This window comes from Hylobates moloch, unplaced genomic scaffold, assembly GCF_009828535.3.
Source record: "Hylobates moloch isolate HMO894 unplaced genomic scaffold, HMol_V3 SCAFFOLD_21, whole genome shotgun sequence".
NCBI lineage: Eukaryota > Metazoa > Chordata > Mammalia > Primates > Hylobatidae > Hylobates > Hylobates moloch.
In genome coordinates this window covers 48,094,910-48,113,814 of record NW_026652296.1, presented here as the reverse complement: position 1 = coordinate 48,113,814, position 18,905 = coordinate 48,094,910, and the positions used below count along the sequence as shown (strand labels likewise).

At 43.8% G+C, this 18,905-nt stretch overlaps 1 protein-coding gene across 1 annotated transcript in view; it reads left to right on the top strand.

Annotated features, from left to right (window-relative positions):
- The first annotated feature begins 3,319 nt into the window (after positions 1 to 3,319).
- Positions 3,320 to 18,905, top strand: part of ISM1 (isthmin 1) — a 78,712-nt gene continuing 63,126 nt past the window's right edge. Inside the window, exon 1 of the mRNA XM_032142286.2 lies at positions 3,320 to 3,939. Within this exon, the coding sequence (XP_031998177.1) occupies positions 3,802 to 3,939 (138 nt within the window). The 5' untranslated portion in view covers positions 3,320 to 3,801. The remainder of the gene's footprint in view (positions 3,940 to 18,905) is intronic.

The following is an 18,905-nucleotide window of genomic DNA, read 5'->3' as shown; positions in this document are numbered from 1 at the left end:
TCTTTTGAGCAGTAACTCAATTTGAGTTCCTTTCACCTCAGAGTCCTTTGCCATGCAGAAAGGAAAGAGAGGCCTGGGCACATTGGCTCATGCCTGTAATCCTAGCACTTTGGGAGGCCGAAGCGGGCGGATCATTTGAGGTCAGGAGTTTGAGACCAGCCTGGCCAATAGGGTGAAAATCTCTCTCTACTAAAAAGTACAAAAATCAGCCTGGCGTGGGGGCAGGATTCTGTAATCCCAGCTACTCGGGAAGCTGAGGCAGGAGAATCGCTTGAACCTGGGAAGCAGAGGCTGCAGTGAGCTGAGATCACACCACTACATTCCAGCCTAGGCGACAGAGTGACTCGGTCAACAAAAAAAAAAGAATGAATGAAAAAGGAAAAAAAAAGGAAAGAGAGAGTGTGTGCAGTGAGCAGATAATCACTCAGGATGTTTTATGGTCAACCTGGAAGGAAAAAAGCTCCTCGCAGCCCAAACCTAGATCCAAGTATACCTAGAAAATGTCTCATAGCAATGAACCCAGAAAGAAAACTAGCTACTGGGATGGAGGTGGGGAGTGGGGCGATGCTCTGAAATGTTCTGCCACAAAGGTGATCCCAATCAAGGTCTAGTGGGAAGACAGACATGCAGACACAAGTGCCCCAAGTGTCATAAAATCAATAATAACGACATGATTAGGGTGCTCTGGACGCTCTGCTGAAGGAGGTAGTATTTTAAACATTTTTATCAGCTATTGGTACAATTTCATAAATGTGCTTGAAACTTAATTGGTTTAGTCTATTAAATTTGTAATTGTTTTTCCACAAAAATTGTAAGCCCGTGTTCCCTAACTCAAAAACGGAGTCCTGCTGGTAAGCCTGGTTCGGCAACTGGAATCAGAGCATGGGTGTTTATCAATACTCGTTATGTGTGCTTACTGGAACATAAACTCACCTGGAATGGGGATCTCTCAGCGTGAAGGGATTTTAATAGGATTCATTCATACATTTGTTCAACATTTTATAAAGACATCTGTCCCCAAAATTCAATTTACAATTTTTACAACATTTTACAAAGACTTTGATCTCCAAACCTCCATTTACAATTTTACAAGAATTTACATTCATTGCAAAGGTTTCTTTCCAGAGTTTTTTAAAGGTCATTTTTTTCCTTGGGTCCCAAACTGTTACTTTTAGATGAGAGGAGAAGCAGCTGAGGCTTACATGTGGAGACTGTGTGTGATGAAAGGGCAGGACACAGCGGCCCCTGGATCCTAATTCAGACCAGCCTGCCTCTGGCAATAGGAAAGTCATTTGTTCCTGCGAGCCCGTATCATAATCTGGCACAACTGGAGGTTAGAACAATCCTGAAAACTCTTTGGCTATGGGATTCTAGTTCGCCATCTTAATTTATATATTCCGTTTCGGCGCTGATTCTCCAGCCCTTTCCCTTTTAAGTGATCCTAATTAGAAAACACACAGGAGGATCCTTCCAGGATTTAAAAGCTGCTGGGATCCCCTCTTTGATCTCCCATCTGAACTACGGACGGTTATTGTTTCACGTTTCCCCCCACCCCCCCCGACCCGCACTCCAGTGACAATTATTGGCATTTTAGAGCCTAGAGATAGAAATAAGATGTCTGACAGGCCCGGCTGCCTAAAAATCCAAAGCAAGCACCCCTCCAAACATCTCCCCTCCTCCCTCGCACCTCCTCCCACCCAAAAAAATAATGAAAAGGAAAAAATATAGCAGACTCTATAAACAGCTGCCAATTTATTAATAAGATGCCGGAGTTAGTTAGAATTTTAAAGATGCTTCAGGCATCTTTAAGGAGGCAGCAAGCCCTTCCTCTCCCGGGCACAAATAAGCCCAACCAGCAGACCCTACCTTAACTACCGCTATTTAAATTCTGCAAAGTGCCGCGGTGACTGGAGGAACCTTCGGAAGGGCGCAAGGGTTTGCCTTAATTTGGGTAATACTTGGTTGAGATGCCTTGCGAGAACTCGAAAGCAGTTGAATTAAGAATCTTAAATCTTCCTAGGACGCGGAGGAGGAAGGTAGGAAATTGGGGAGGGAGGAAGGGAGGCGTGCCGTCAAGAAAGAGTTGATTATTTATTTAATTTCATTCACCAAGGGGGAATTCGGAGGCTCCATCCTGGAGGCACTGGGGTCCGGGACGCGGGAAGGGCTTGGAAATGTGCGAAGCGGATGTGCGCGAACGCGTGGACTAGGTCTTGGCTCGCTGGGAGGGAAGGGCTGGGCTGGCGCTGGGGAGGAGGAAGGGAGGGAACGGGTAGGAGGCGGGGAAGCGCAGTATAAAAGGCCCGGCCGGACTGAGCGTCCGCTACTGCGAGTCACTTCGGTAAGGCGGGAGCCCGAGCGAGATCAAGGAGGGAAGTGCGCGGTGCCACGGACCGACACTGTTCGCTCTAGCATCCGACGCTAGGAGCCCGCGCCCTCAGCCGGATCCCGGAGCCCTTCCATTCGCCAACCGCCCACTGCAAGGCATGAGCCGCACGCGGGAGCCCGAGGCTGCAGCGCGGTCATGAGGCGGTGGCCCGGGATCGACGGCTGCGCGACGCCAGCCCCCAAATCCCCTCTGGGCGCGGCACCCCCGGGATGAGCACCCCCCGACGCAAGCCCACTGGAGCTGAGATTCACTCCGAGTTCCTGAGCGCCTGAGCGGCGGGCACTGAGTCTCTGCAGCTTCCAGCCAACACCTGCGCCCGTGACCAGACGAACGCCCAGCGAGTCGGACTCCTCTCCCTTCCCAGGCTCTACGGGGCGCCGCGGACCCGCGAACAGCCGTGCCCGGCTAGCGGGCGGCCCAGCAAGTGTCAAGACCCTTCGGAACGACACTTGGGCACTCCTCCCCTCCCCCGACTGCTTCAGGCAGGGGTCGCAGGCAGACACATGGCTTGTCCGGCGCCCCCTCCGTTTTCCATCACTGCAACTCCAGCTCCACTTTGCCAATAAAGGTTTCTAAAGCAGCCCAGGCACCACCCCACCCACCCACAGCCCCGAGCCTCAGTGTGCACAAGGGCTCTACCCGCGCCCGTCACAGCGACCTCGGCAGCGGGCACTTGGTACAGCCCGGCAGGCTACCTCCAAACCGTGACAACCTCGGTGTGCCCAGGGCCCCCATCTGGAACCGGCCCTCCCGGGGACTCTGTGTGCGTGGCGGCGCGGCAGGCGGCCCCGAGGAGCGCGGAAAGTAGTGGAGGTGGTTTGCCGGGTGAGTGGCTCGGGGCGGTGAGGGCGGGGGAGCCAAGCGTGGAGGTAACTCCCGGCCGCAGCTGAAGCCCTCCTACTCCTCCTCCTCCTCCTCCTTCTCCTTCTTCTCCTCCTCCTCCCCGCGCTCCTCTGGCGGCCGCTCCCGCTCCAGCTGCGGCGCCGCGGCCACATCTGGGGCGCCCATGTGCGCTCGGGGGCTCGGCTGCGCCCGCCCCGCCGCCGACCCCGCAGCCCCCTGCCAGCAGGGTGGCCTCCGGCCCGGCCCGGGTCCCGGGCTGCCCCAGGACCCAGTCTCCGCTGCCGCCGCCAGGCAGCGCCGGGGCTTGCTCCGCAGCCGGCTTGGACACCCCCGGCCTCGCGGTGGCTCCGCCGTGGTGCGGCGGTGGCGGCGGCGGCGGCTCCTGCTCCCCCGGCCCCGCACGCCCCGCCGCGCCCAGCGCCAGCCCCGCGGGCCCGGGAAGCGGAGCCCTGGCGGGAGCCGAGGCGGGAGCCGCGCTGCCGGGCTCCCGGGCTCCTACTCCTCCTCCCCCGGCGTCACCGCCGCCGCCGGCCGCCGCGCCGGGTCCTAAAGCCGCGCGTCTCAAGAGGATGGTGCGCCTGGCGGCCGAGCTGCTGCTGCTGCTGGGGCTGCTGCTGCTCACGCTGCACATCACCGTGCTGCGCGGCTCGGGAGCCGCCGACGGGCCCGACGCGGCCGCGGGCAACGCCAGCCAAGCCCAGCTGCAGGTGAGTGCGCCGCCGGAAAGGGGCGTGCGCGGCTGCGGGGACGGTGTGTGGGGCGGGGGTGCTGAGCTAGTGCCTGGTGGATGCAAGGAGGCAGGTCCCCCGCCCCACCTAAGAGCAACTGTTTTGGCAGTAGTTTTGCCCGGGCCACTTGACTTAGGCAGAGGCGGAGCGGGGGCACGTGCCTGGAGGCTGCACCCGGCTTCCAGGTCTGCCGGCTGCACTCCTTCAGTTCTGTCACGGGTCAGGTGAGGGGTTGGTGGGGAGGTGGGAAGGAGCGAGGTTTGGGATGAGCAGAGGCAGTGTGGAGAATGTGCTTGCTTGGGGGTGCTACCAGTCTTTCGTTGCCCTTAGGAGGCTGAATAATGTTACTCGAGGCTGGAGAGACGCAAGGAGACTTTATAGGATGATATCCCTGAAGTCTTTGGGAGAAAGAACTCCGGGAGTCTACCCCTTTAGGAAGCAATGCCAAAGGTCAGGACACAATTTCCCAAGGAGAATAGCCAGGCACCCCCTCCTCACCCTCAGGGTTCCCTTGCTTCCAGTGTTCCTCCGGGGGCCTCGCCTGAGGTCCCCCCCCGTGTGCCCCCTTGGTCATGGGGAAGGTGCAGAGTGAAGGCACCGGTAGTGATTTGGGCCAGGGTTACCTGGGGCTTTTAAACTTGTAGCAAAGTCTTTCTCCCAAGGATCTTCCTCGCTGAAGGTCGCTTTAGCAATGGGTTTCTGTTTATCCGTTTCAGCTTCAGGGCAAGGGGTGGGCGTAGTGGACGGTCAGACATAATGTGAGTTCTGATTTCTGAATAGAATTGCCCAGCTAGGCATTTCCTGCCGCTATCTTAGCGCCTTTCCTTGAGTCTAGGGGTGGGACAACTGTAAACTTGGAGCATAGGCAAAAGTAAGCAGGGATTTTCCCAGGAGGCAGAGGGGATTCTCTGGCTCCTAAAATCTGCTCAAACCAGGCGCGGTGGCTCACGCCTGTGATCCCAGCACTTTAGCAGGCAGAGGCGGGTGGATCACGTGAGGCCAGGAGTTGGAGACTATCCTGGCCAACATGGTGAAACCCCGTCTCTACTAAAAATACAAAAATTAGCTGGGCGTGGTGGCGCACGCCTGTAGTCCCAGTTCCTCAGGAGGCTGAGGCAGGAGAGTTGCTTGAACCTGGGAGGTTGTAGTGAGCTGAGATCACGCCACTGCACTCCAGCCTGGGCGACAGAGCGAGACTCTGTCTCAAAAAACAAAAAATAAACAAATAAAACGAAATAAGCATTATTCATTGTTCCCAAAGGACGTTATGTTCATTGTCTTTAATAATTCACTTTTTACGTCTTTATACAATTTGTTGCGAAAAACTTTACCGTAAAGAGAAAACTCATAAAACACTTCCATTGTGTTTACTACGTGCCACCGTTTTAAGTACTTTACAGAATTTAACTCACTTAATTTAACCATAATCTTATGAGACATGGTACTGTTAATATAGCCCCTTTACAGATGCAAAAACTGAGGTACAGCGAGGTGAAAAAACTTGTCAAAGTTCAGACATTCCAAACTCTTGATTATACCAAATTTTGTCTCTACCAAGATAGACTAAAGCAAGGTGATTATTGCACGCAATTACAAAACAGTAGAAAAGTACACACCCCAAAGGTTAAAGTTGTTTTAACTTTGAGACATTTCTAAAAATGTCCTAACTTTGTGGGATCTCTCATCTTCTCCCGTGGGTAGATAGGTACAGTGACGACAGACTGAGGGAATTTCTATGCGGAAGTTGAAGATGCCACCATCCTATAGACTGGGGCACCCACCAATCTAACACTGTGGAGATAATTCTTAATATCTTCAAGATTTCTGGAAGTTATATTTTATACATGATGCTTTCTTTCCTCATGGACTCATGAAAAGCCATAAAAATGATGTTCTGTGGAAAAGTAAATTTGGCAGATTTCTTTATGAGGTGTTTGCTATCATTAGAATAACCCGGGGTTGGCCTTTTCCGCTTGAACACTAAGGTAATGAGAGAAGCAGCTGGTGGAAGTGGCAGTTCTAAAAGGGAAGTGGACTGAATTCTCAAAAGGGGCTTTGGCTGAAGAACTGCCCCAAGAGGACAGAACAAGTGGGGGATTTAGAAAGAGTTATGCTCCTAGAAATATCTTGAGTCCCAAGTAGCTGCTAATCCACCAGCTTCAGCTTATCTTGTAATGGTGTTCGGTGAGACTGTCCACTCAATGCACACACTTTTCCAAGCAGAATGATGAGTTTAGCAGTTTAGTTCGTAATTCTGCTGTTTTGTAATTTGTTATTATAAAAGTTTTATACTCTTCCTGACCAAAGTTATTTCTTTGGCCCTCTGATTCTCTGAAGGTATTATAAGTCAAAAGAAGAATGTTCTGCCAGATGAGGAGGTCTGCAAAAGACATTTATTAGTCCATCGTTTTCAGGCCCCAGAAAGTGAATTTGCTAGTAGCAGGTGTATTTGAAGACAAAACTGTGGACACTGTATTCTTTCTTTTTACCAGACATTTTAAACCCAAGTCTTAAACATCATCTAAATTTGTTGGTTCTGTGCTGTCCTGAGCTACTAAAATCCTTCTTCACAATCAGAAAATTAATCAATTCATATACATCATTTTTATTGTTTTTATCTCTGTGTACAACCTTCTAAAATATAAGGTTGTCTTAGAAATATGCAATGGTGAGTTTATTCACCTGAATGGTAGTATGTTTGGATTCATTTAAAAAGGGACACATTCTTATTTAAGGACATATCAAGGACACCCAATAAAGTAGTAATAAGAAAAGCAACAATAATAGCTAAGGTTTATTAAGTGCCTTTTATGTGGCAGGCACTGTTCTTAGCACTTTACACATACTAGCTTTCTTTTTTTATTTTTTATTTTGAGATGGAGTCTCGCTCTGTCGCCCAGGCTGGAGTGCAGTGGCGCGATCTCTGCTCACTGCAACTTCCGCCTCCCGGGTTCATGCCATTCTCCTGCCTCAGCCTCCTGAGTACCTGGGACTGCCGGCGCCCGCCACCACGCCTGGCTAATTTTTTTTTTGTATTTTTAGTAGAGACGGGATTTCACCATGTTAGCCAGGGTGGTCTCGATCTCCTGACCTCGTGATCCACCCGCCTCGGCCTCCCAAAGTGCTAGGATTACAGGCGTGAGCCACCACGCCCAGCCCATACTAGCTTTCTTAATCCTCACAAAAATCCCGTGAATTAGGTACTAACATTATCCCTGTTTCAAATGGAGAAACTGAGGTTAGGTAATTTGCCCAAGGTTGCACAGCTACAAGCTTCTTAATTTATTTTCGTTATTTTATAGTGGGGAACTATTTGAAGCATATTTCTACTGCAAGTTCTTGATAAAGTCACACGCTCAAGAGAGAGAAAGGCTGTTAACAATTTACATTTTCAAATGTATCTTGACAGTCTTACTGTGTTGACTATGACATCTATGTATATATACACATACATTATATATACATACATACACATATACGTATAAATGTTGTCTAACTTTTTTTGTAGTTTCAGCACACTAGGGGTTACATTTTTGACTCTTTGTATGACTGTCTCCCCTAGTATGCCCTAGTTAGTGTGCTCAAAACATTGATAGGTACCATGTTAGGAGGTGGCAGTAAAATGTTTTGAGTACACTGTCCATATTGGGTAACTGGCTGATGAAAATAAAAATGTTAGTCTTTGAACAGTTTTCAGTATTTTTAAAATATCTAGTAAGAAATTAGAAAACTGTCTGCAGTAGCTGCATTAAAATGCATGGAAACATCAACTTTTTTTTGCTTTTGAATCTTATTTCATTAGAATAAGTTTGTCTCATATTAATCAGATACTCAGATTAGTTCTTTCACATATATTTAATTAATGTTAATGAGAAAACAGATAGATATGGATATAGATATAGATATATAATAAAAGTCATCTGGAAGACAAAATATAGAATCCATAGGCAATAATAGTACTAGTAAAGGTATCTCCTTTGTCTGAAATTCAAATGATTGCCTTTCCACTAAATCTCAGTCAGTTTTAGAATAATGAATATCTACATATTTTTAGTAATAAGTCAGAACTCATTAAGGCAGTGAGATTTAAGCAAGTATTATAAAACACCAATTTGATTATTTTTACAATAACATTAAAGCAAACCAAACTCTGGAATGTAGTAAAATGTCTTTGTTCTCTGTTTCCTAACTATCATCTTTATGAGCACTTTCCATCTTTTATCCCTCTATTGCCTTCAATAAAACAGCTTAGCTTCTTGTATTCACTGCTTTGGATTTAGGAGTTCATCCAAGCCACTTATAGCAGTAGAAGCAAAAGCATAATTTATCTGTACAAGAAAGTCAACAGCCATTTGTGTTTCTTATTTTGTGACTTACCTGCTCATTTTCCAATCAGGCTGATTACTTTTACTGGAATTTTTCTTTTTATTGATTGACAATTGTCTCACTTAGCTATTGCTGCAGAACAACCCACCCTAAAATTTAGTGGCTTAACACAACCACCATTTTATTTCCTCATGAATTTGTATGACAGCACCTTGCTTGGGCTCAGCTGAGTGGTTCTTCTGGTGATTTCACCTGATATTACTCATGTAGCTGTGGCCATCTGTTGGCTTCATGTGGGCTAGGTGGTCCAAAAATACCTCACTCATTTGTCTGATAGTTGGTGCTTGCTGTCACCTAGGTTTGCTCTCCGTATAATCTCTCATCCTTAAGGAGTCTAGCTCACATATCTTTACATGGTGGACTCAGAGCAGCAAGAGAATAAAAGCAGAAATTGCAAGACCTATTGATGAGTTTGCACAACATCATTTCAGCTGTATTCTATTAGCCAAACAAATCATGTAGTTGCTTAGATTCTAGTGGACAAGAAATAGATTCCACTTCTTGATGGGAGGAGCAGCAAAGTCACATTAAAGAAGAGCATGTGTACAGAGAGGAATCATAGGCATCTTTCTCCTAATTTTTGATTTACATTTTTAGAACCCATAGTGCAAGGACATGAAGTGTCCTTTTTGGTGACTGTATTTTTATCAAGGTGAAATTCTTGATAAGGCAATAGCCTTTTGTCTTGAATACTTTTTTGTGTCATATTAATATTGCAACTTCTGCTCTTTCTTCCTTTTAGAATTTGTTTGTGTGTCTTTTCCAATCTTTATTTTCAAACTTTTTTTTACTTTTTAATTTATTTTTTTCAAATTTATTCATTTATTTTGAGATAGAGTCTCACTCTGTCGCCCAGGCTGGAGTACAGTGGTGCTATCTTGGCCACTGCAGGCTCCACTTCCCGGGTTCACACCATTCTCCTGCCTCAGCCTCCCAAGTAGCTGGGACTACAGGTGCATGCCACCATGCCTAGCTAATTTTTTGTATTTTTAGTGGAGACGGGGTTTCACTGTGTTAGCTAGGATGGTTTCAATCTCCTGACCTCATGATCTGCCTGCCTCGGCCTCCCAAAGTGCTGGGATTACAGGTGTGAGCCACCACACCTGGCCCAACTTTTTTTTTTTTTTGAGACGGAGTCTTGCTCTGTCACCCAGGCTGGAGTGCAGTGGCATGATCTTGGCTCACTGCAAACTCTGCCTCCCGGGTTCATGCCATTCTCCTGCCTCAGCCTCCCGGGTAGCTGGGACTACAGGTGCCCGCCACCACACCTGGCTAATTTTTTGTATTTTTAGTAGAGACGGGGTTTCATCCTGTTAGCCAGGATGGTCTTGATCTCCTGACCTCGTGATCCTCCCGCCTCTGCCTCCCAAAGTGCTGGCATTACAGGTGTGAGCCACCGTGCCCGGCCCCAACTTTTTAATTTAAATATCTTTATTATTAATAAGCTATAGCTAAATTATCTTTGTTTATGCAATACATCAATGGATTTAACCCATTCATATTTATTGATAAATTAGAAATATTTTTTCATTTTATTTGCTATTCTAAAATTTATTTTTATTTTTATTTTTCCTCCCTTACTCTCACCTTCAATTTACCTATATGACCTTTGGCAAGAGGGTTAGCCTCTCTATGTCTAGATTTTCTCATCTGTAAAATAGATATATAGTAACTATTTCCCAGCATTATTGTAAGGATTAGAACATTGAATGCATGCTAAATGTGTTATTAGAGCTTGGCATTTAATCATTTGATAAGTATTTATTTATTTAAGATGGAGTCTCACTCTGTTGCCCAGGCTGGAGTGCAGTGGCACGATCTCAGCTCACTGCAACCTCCACCTCCCAGGCTCAAGTGATCCTCCCACCTCTGCCTCCCAAGTAGCTGGGACTACAGGTGCTCACCACCATGCCCAGCTAAGTTTTGTGTTTTTTTTATAGAGACTGGGTTTCACTATGTTGCCCAGGCAGGTCTCAAACTCCTGAACTCAAGTGATCCACCTGCCTTAGCCTCCCAAAGTGTTGGGATTACAGGCATGAGCCACCATGCCTGGCCATTTGTTAAGTATTTTAATATTACTTTTTTGTATTTTTATCAAGTTTTGAAAGTCATCTGTTCTATTTCTATTATGTTTAACATTTTAACAAACATATTTGAACTAACACTTTTCTATCAATGCTGAGAATCAATCAGTATCTATAACCTAACCCTACCACATAAACAAGATTCTGACATGCTAGATGCAAGATTCTCTGTCTTGTCTGTATACTATCTCTAATTTTTTAATCTTCTGAAATTTTAGTGCTAGAATTTTTCTTTTAATCTTTCTTTCTTTTTTCTTTCCTTTCTTTTTAGTATGTCTATCTTAGGAATCAATTCTTACCAGTTTTATTATACTCCCAATAATTATTTAGACTTAATTCTAAGATTTACTTATTTCTTTATCTAGCTGCTGCTGCCTTTTTTTTTTTTTTTTTGAGACGGAGTCTAGCTCTGTCACCCAGGCTGGAGTCCAGGAGTGCAGTGATGTGATCTCGGCTCACTGCAATCTCCCTCTCTCGGGTTCAAGCGATTCTCGTGCCTCAGCCTCCCAAATAGCTGGGATTACAGGTACCCACCACCATGCCCGGCTAATTATTGTATTTTTAGTAGGGACGGAGTTTCACCATGTTGGCCAGGCTGGTCTCGAACTCTTCATCTCAGGTGATCTGCCCCTCCCGGCCTCCCAAAATGCTGGGATTACAGGTGTGAGCCACCGTGCCTGGCCTGCTGCTGCTTCTTCAATCTCATACTTTCATCTTTTATTTTGCTAGAACACAGTTTCAAAAATTTTTTCAGAGAGAATTTATTAATTATAAACTCTATGAGAACCTATATCTTTAGACATATCTTTATTTGATTCTCAAAATTAAATGCTAATTTGGCAGTTGGCTGTCTTCTATCTTATTCCCCCCTAAGAATTTTAAGAATAGAATTTAATTTTTTATACCATCTCATATTTCAGATGAGAAGTCTAATACCATTTCTTTGTAGGTGATTTTTTTAAAAACTTGATGCTTTTATGATTTTTTTCCTTTATTCATAATGTTTGGAAATTTTATCAGTTTGTGTTTAGATTCAGGGCTTTAGCTGTTAGTCCTGTTCAGCATATGGTGGACCCTTTCATTCTGAAGTCTAAACTTTGTCTCCAGCTTGAAAAAATTTCTTTAGTTATATCTTTGGTATTTCCGATATCCCTGTACACTTTTTCTGGAACTCCTGTTAGAGATTGAAACTAACATTGAGATTTCAAGATCTATCTTTCGTGTCTCTTAATTTTTCTTCTCATACTTTTATTTCTGTTTTTTAATTGTGTCTTATGTCTCAAGGCATTCTTCTGGCTATTTCAACCCCAGTGTCTTGTTTAGGAATATTTCATAACTGAACACTCATAGTAAATATCAGATGCAAATGTCAAACTCAACCACTCTGAAACCCAGGACTGAATGAAATAGCTCTACCACTTCCTGCCCTCAGCCTTTTCTCCTAACTTCTATAGCCTCTTTTCTCCCCTTCTTTTTCCTTCCCTTTCTTTCCTTTTTCTTCCTTTTTTATCTTCCTTTCCTTTCTTTTTCCTTATCTTTCTTCTCTTCTCTCTCTTTCTCTGTCTGCATTTTTTAAAGTTTTTTTAAAGCTATATATAAATTACACACAATAAAATGGATGAATCTTTAGGGTTCAGTTTCATTTTTGACAGTTGTATTTGCCTACATAGTTACCACCAAAATTAGGATATAGAACATTCCCCATCACCCCAGAAAGTCTTCCAGTGCACAATTGTAGGCAATTTACTCCTTCCAGAGGCAACCAATTTCTGGCTTCCATTACCATAGATTAGTTTTGCCTGTTCCAGACTTTCACATAAATGGAAATGTACTGTTTGCATTTTTCCGTGTGCCTGGCTTCTCTCATTAAACTAGTTTTTGAGATTCATTTATTCTGTGTGTATCAGTAGATTTCTCTTTTATTGCTAAATGATAGTCCACTGTGTATCTCTATCACAATTTATCTATCCCCATCAATGGACATTTGGTTTGTTTCCATTGCTTTGCATAGTATGAGTAAGACCATGTTAGTATTCTTACACAAGCCTTTCTGTGGACCTGTGTTTTCATTTCTTGTAAATTTCTAGTAGTAAGGGTGACATAGTCTCTGTTCTTGATATTAGTGTGGCAATTCTTCTAGGGAAACTGACTTTTTAGAGATCTCACTTTGCTTTTCTCAGCTCTGTGGTGCTTCACTTTCAATTGGTTGCCACTTGTTTCATATCTACCAGAAATCCCTCTCTCTCTTCTGTTGGCCCTTCTTTCAGCTTTCCAGTTCTGTTGTGGATTGACTCATATTTCTTCTACCTCCTCCATAGAATTAATAAACAGAAAAGAGGTAAATGCCACCTTGGTCGGCCACCTTGAGCCTGAAGCACTATAATTCTATTTCTTAATTTTGTTTTCCTTTATATAAACCAAAATAAAGTTCTATCATTTGTGCTGGTCCTTCATTTATTCACTTCTACCCATAGTTTAAAAGGCATTAGTCTTTGAGGTTTGGGGGCATCCTTAGATGTCTATTCACTTGGTCAAGAAGAATCTGTTTTGGTTTTAAAGACTCCAAAGCAAATAATCTCAATAACATTTTCCACATGTTATACAAGTGTTTTTTAACATCTCTTAATATCAGAACATTTTTCCTCTGATATGCCCATTAAATCCTTTATGCTACATGTTAATTTCATGTTCACTTTGTTCACTTTTTTTTCTTCCCAGTGTTCATGAACAGGTGGCTGCTCTCTTTTCAAGAAACTTCTCCTGTAGAACTTGAAGATTATTATGTTATAGTTCCTTTGTCATCTCCAAATTCCATTATCTTAGTTTCTTTAACTTATCTTCATTAGTCTTATTGTAAAATATTTTAGTGCTTTCTGTGGTTCTATTATTTCTCTCTCATCTTCTGAGAGCATCTTTCTTTTGCAACCCTTGGCTTAAGGTTTACAAATTTTACCCTTTACAAATGTTATGATTTGTAAAGAAAAGGATGACAATGAAGCCCCTTTCCTCAATGACAGCTAAGAGTGTCCCTGTCTCTACTCATCCCCCAAAGACAGGAGATAATTTAGAGATGGGATGGGGGTGTCGGTTTAGTGCCCAGATTATATGTAGTGAGTTCAAACAAACAGCAAGGGAATGTGTTGTAGAAAAAAAAAAAAAAAGAAAAGAAAAACCTCACTTTACATTTTATTTAAACCTTATACAATTCCTTTTTATAAGAATTATAAGAAACTGTGAACATAAATACATAAAACCTAATTTATTTCCTTCTGTGGCTTATCAGTCAAGAGGTTAGATCAAGTCCAGTGCTGACAAAACCAATATGCTTATTATGCCCAGTGTTTCTCTTGGGACGAAGCACTCACTGCCCACTGTGGTCCCTGACTTGATAATGTACCCTTCTGGCTCTTTCTCTTCCCTGCCTTCCTCCCTCTTCCCCTACCAGAGATTTCTGGGGTCATCGCTCAAATAAATTACTTGTTCTTTGTCTCAGGGTCTGCTTCTAGGAAAACCCACACTAAATGAACCACACCCAGATGGTAGTCATGGTGATAATGGATACTCCTCTAGGTAGCAACAATACAGGAAGTCTCCAGAAAGGTAACAGAACAGAGTTTCCATGAGGCACCTGCTTCTTGTTGTCATTAACAGCAAGGAAGTCTGTTAGCCTGAGAGAGATGTGCTGCAGGCAGCAAAAGAACCAGGCTACCCCATGCCCTCCCGGAGCAGTCAGGAAGAGGGAAATTCCAAAATTACAGAGGTGGGCTGCAAAGGTCATGCCTAGGCAAAGCCTACAAATTCTTGGTGTTTAGAGATCTAATGGGTCCTTTTTCTCCTGAGATGCTGATCCCATGGTCCTTTACTATCTTAGGTGGAAGGATGAGTGACAATGGGGAGGACTCAGAGGCGTGTGGGATTGTCATCTACTCCCTGTGAGGCATCAACTCCCTGAGCACAGACCAGCATGTGTCCCTGGAAAGTTATTTTTGTAAACCGAGTAGAAGTAAAAACAGTAGGTTAACTACCCCTTCTTCCTGTTGGCCTGACTCATGCACATTTTAGTAAACCCAATCATCTTGCACAGAGCACTCTCTATGGCTGACACACACCCATTCCCCATGGAAGCAACACCCGCCTTCCCCATGGAAGAGATAGTACTGCGAGGTTCATGGAATAGAAGAGTTCTTCTGTCTTCAAGTTTGGGTCTCTGAGCTGCCCAATTTGCAGTTTTGAGTACCCCAATCACCAGATATTCAAGAGCAGTGACCTGGAAAAGGTCAGGTAGACTTTGAAGGCGATGGGCCATTGATGTCTTCTGTACACCACTTATCTATTTTCAAAAATAACAAAGTATGTCCAAAATCTATATGAAGAATGCAGAGAAGCTGGAAATGGTCATAGCCTGCCCCAGTGTTAACTTCCTCCCACAAGCATCCAGATAGAATATTTTCACCAAGGACAAAGAAACAAATAACAGACATGCCTTGCCTCACAGGTAACCCTGGAAGATGGCAGTGAGGACAGGAGAAGAGTGGCAGTCATTTTATTATTATTTTTTTTAAATAGAGCTTTGTTGAAGTGCAATTGACAACTAATAAACTGTACATATTTAAATGAAAAATTTGACAATACTGACACTTGTAAAACCATCACCATAGTCAAGATGATGAATAAATCTACCATCTGAAAAGTTTCCTTGCGCTCCTCTGTGAGCTTCAGCAATCTCTCGGCAACCACTGATCTGCCTTCTCTCACTGTAGATTAGTGTTGGATTTCCTAGACTTTTATATAAGTGGAATACAGAATGCATAGCATTGCATGATATGGCTTTTTGCTCACCATAATAATTTTGAGATTCATTCATGTTGTTTTGTGCATAGAGAACTTTTTCCTTTTTATTACCAGTTAATATTCTATTGTGTGGATATACCACCATATGCTTACCCATTGACCCATTTAGGTTATTTCCTATTTGGCAACTATTAAAGATGCTGTGAACATTCAGGTATAAGCCTTTGTGTGAACATTTGCTTTCATTTCTCTTGGGTGAATACTTCGGAGCAGAATGGTTGGATCATATAGCAGTTGTATGTTTAGCTTATTAAGAAATTCTGGAAGTCTTTTTGGTGCACTCACAATCCAAGTACTCCCTTGGAAAACTTCACAGAATTTGAAGACTGAATCCCAGGATGATGTTTTTCTATAGTTAAAATATAAGTGTATGAACTACAGTATATTATGAAATACTGAAAGAAGGAGAGAAGATACTGTCTTCTTAGAAAGAATTCTCCTTTCTTTTCAGAATGCCCAAAGTAGTGTCATGGATCTCGATTCTCCAAGTGGTGGTGGTGACGTTAATGGTAGTGACCATCATGGTGGGGGTTGTGAAAAGAAAATTAGATGCTGAACAGAAAAAAAAAAAAAAAAGGCTAGAAAAGTGTCCCAGAAGGAAACTCTACTTTTCCCGTGTCCTGCTGTCCAATATTCCTTGATTCTCTTGCCCCATTCCTTGTCCCCATGAGTGGAAATTAAGAAAACCAGAAATGGATTTCATATCTCCTGCCTGGGGCCTCAATTACGTTGTGACATAGAAACCTGGTATGGATTTTGAGCTCAAAATGAATTGGAAGCCAGGTTTATTGCTGGGAATCTTCAAATTTCAGGGAGTAGAAAGAGCAAAAATAAAAATGGAGATCTTGCCGGGCATGGTGGCTCATGCCTGTAATCCCAGCACTTTGGGAGGCCAAGGTGGGCAGATCACCTGAGGTCGGGAGTTCGAGACCAGCCTGACCAACATGGAGAAACCCTGTCTCTATTGAAAATACAAAATTAGCCAGGCATGGTGGTGCATTCCTGTAATCCCAGCTACTTGGGGGCTGAGGCAGGAGAATTGCTTGAACCAGGGAGCTGGAGGTTGCAGTGAGCCAAGGTTGCGCTATTGCATTCCTGCCTGGGCAACAAGAGCGAAACTCCCATCTCAAAAAAAAAAAAAGGAGATCCCATTAGATGTTCCTAATTCTTAGCCCAAGAAATGAGTTGAGGAAATTCTGACCTTCTGGGCACATGGGACATAGGAAAGTACAGATTGTTAGTGACTCACATAGGATTCTCATTATGAGGGAAAATATTGTCCTTCTCTTACACATAAAGTAAGCCATCCATTGCCCCAATGTTCACTAGGTGCATTCATGGCCCAGAGATAGACAAGAAGCTCCGAACGGCTTCTCAGCCCTTGCGCCCAGAATGCGATCTACAGACCGCCAGCATTAGCATCTCCTGAAAGCTTGTTATAAAATAGGAGTCTTAAGCCATGCCCAGAACTACTGAATCAGAATCTGCATTTTAAAAATGTTTATTTATATATATTTGGGGGGTACAGGTGCAGGTTTCTTAGGTGCGTATATGGTGTAGTAGTGAAGTCTGGGCTTTTAGTGTACTCATCACCTGAGTAGTGAACATTGTACCCAATGAGTAATTTTTCAGCCCTCATCCCCTCCACCTCCCACCTTTTGGAGTCCCCAGTGTCTGATTACTCTTTGTATGTCCGTGTATGCGCATTGTTTAGCCCCCACTTATAAGGGAGAACATGTGGTCAATGATAAAGAAGACTAAGCCAGAAGCTGGGCTTTTAGATGAATGGAGAATGACCAGAAACCAGGACTTTCTGTTTCTGAGTTATTTCGCTTAGCATAATGGCCTCCGGTACCAGCCATGTTGCTGCGAGAGACATGACTTCATTCTTTTTTATGTCTGAGTAGTATTCCATGGTATATTTCTTTACACAGTCTTCCACTGACGGACATTTAGATTGATTCCATGTCTTTGCTGTTGTGAATAGTGCTGTGATAAACAGATGAGTGCAGGTATCTTTTTGATGTATTGATTTCTTTCCCTTTGGGTATATACTCAGGAGTGGGATTGCTGGATTGAATGGTAGTTCTATTTTTGGTACTTTGAGAAATCTCCATACTGTTTTCTATAAAGGTTATGCTTATTTTATGCTTATTTACATTCCCATCAACAGTGTATAAGTGTGCCCTTTTAGCCACATCCTCACCAACATAAGTTGCTTTTAGACTTTTTAACAGTAGCCATTCTGACTTGTGTAAAATGGTATCTCATTGTGGTTTTAATTTTGATTTCTCTGATAATTAGTTATGTAAAGCATTTTTTCATATGTTTGTTGTCCTCTTGTTTGTCTTCTTTTGAAAAATGCCTGTTCGTGTCCTTTGTCCACTTTTTAACGAGGTCATTTGGTTTTTTCTTGCTGAGTTGTTTGAGTTCCTTGTGGATTCTGTATGTTAGCCCGTTATCAGATGCAAATATTTTTTGCATCTGATAGTTTGCAAATACTTTTTCCTACAGAATCTGTATTTTGACAAGGTCTCCAGATTCATCATATGCAGGTCATGGTTTGAGAAACACTGGTCTACATGCATGTTTTTCTTGCAAGTTGCAGGGCCCAGAAAGCACTATTATACAGGTCCTGTCTTATCCAGCTATTGCCTAATAAAGCTGTAGGACAACTACTCCAAATCTCAACGGTCTGCAATTATAAGCATGTACTCTCACACTTATGGGTCCGTGGGCCAGCTGAGGTTCAGTAGATCTAGGCAGGGCATGGCTTTAAGCTATGGATTGGGTCTAGTTTTACACTATGGGTCTCCCATTCTTTTGTGACCAGCAGGTTACCTGCCACACGTTTCTCTCATGGTGATGGGATTACACCTCAGTCATATCTGTTAACCATTTCATCAGCCAAAACAAGTCACAAGATCCAACGGACTAGCCAAAAAGTGGTCATGGGCTTTGGAGTTGTTTTGATTCCAGTTCTGCTCCTCAGTTAAGTCTCTGCCCCTAAGCAAAATCCTTACACTTCTCTACGTCTCTGTGTCTCATTCAGTAAAATGGGATAAGAATAGTTAACATCACCAGGGCTGTGTTGAGCATCTGCTCAGCCTGGCTCTGTGGCCAGAGTCAAGCCAAGAGAAAGGGTGAGTCCCAGAGGGCCCTGCCGCTGGGAAGTTAGAGCTGGAGAAAGCTCTCACATGTCATCCTGTGGGTTGCTCTGGCAGCACATGATTCAGCCCCCACCAAGAGTTGTTTCTGAGTCAAGAAACACACGCCCATCACTTTCCATCTTTTTTCAGAATGGTTGTCCTTTCACTGCTTACAAATTGTGTGCTACATGGACTGTGCCTGCAAATACGTTATTCATCACTCATAGGGCTTGGACAATTTAAGCCTGCGACCACTTTCCCTGATGAAAGGGCATGGTTTCTTACCTTCCTTCCCCAGATGCAACAAGAGAAACAGAACATGCCTGGGAACAGGAGTTCCAAGGCTCTGTGCATAGTATATTGTACTTCTTCTTCTTTTTTTTTTTTTTTTTTTTTTTTTTTTTTTTTTTTTTTTTTTTTTGAGATGGAGTCTCATTGTGTCACCCAGGCTGGAGTGCAGTGGCGCAATCTTGCC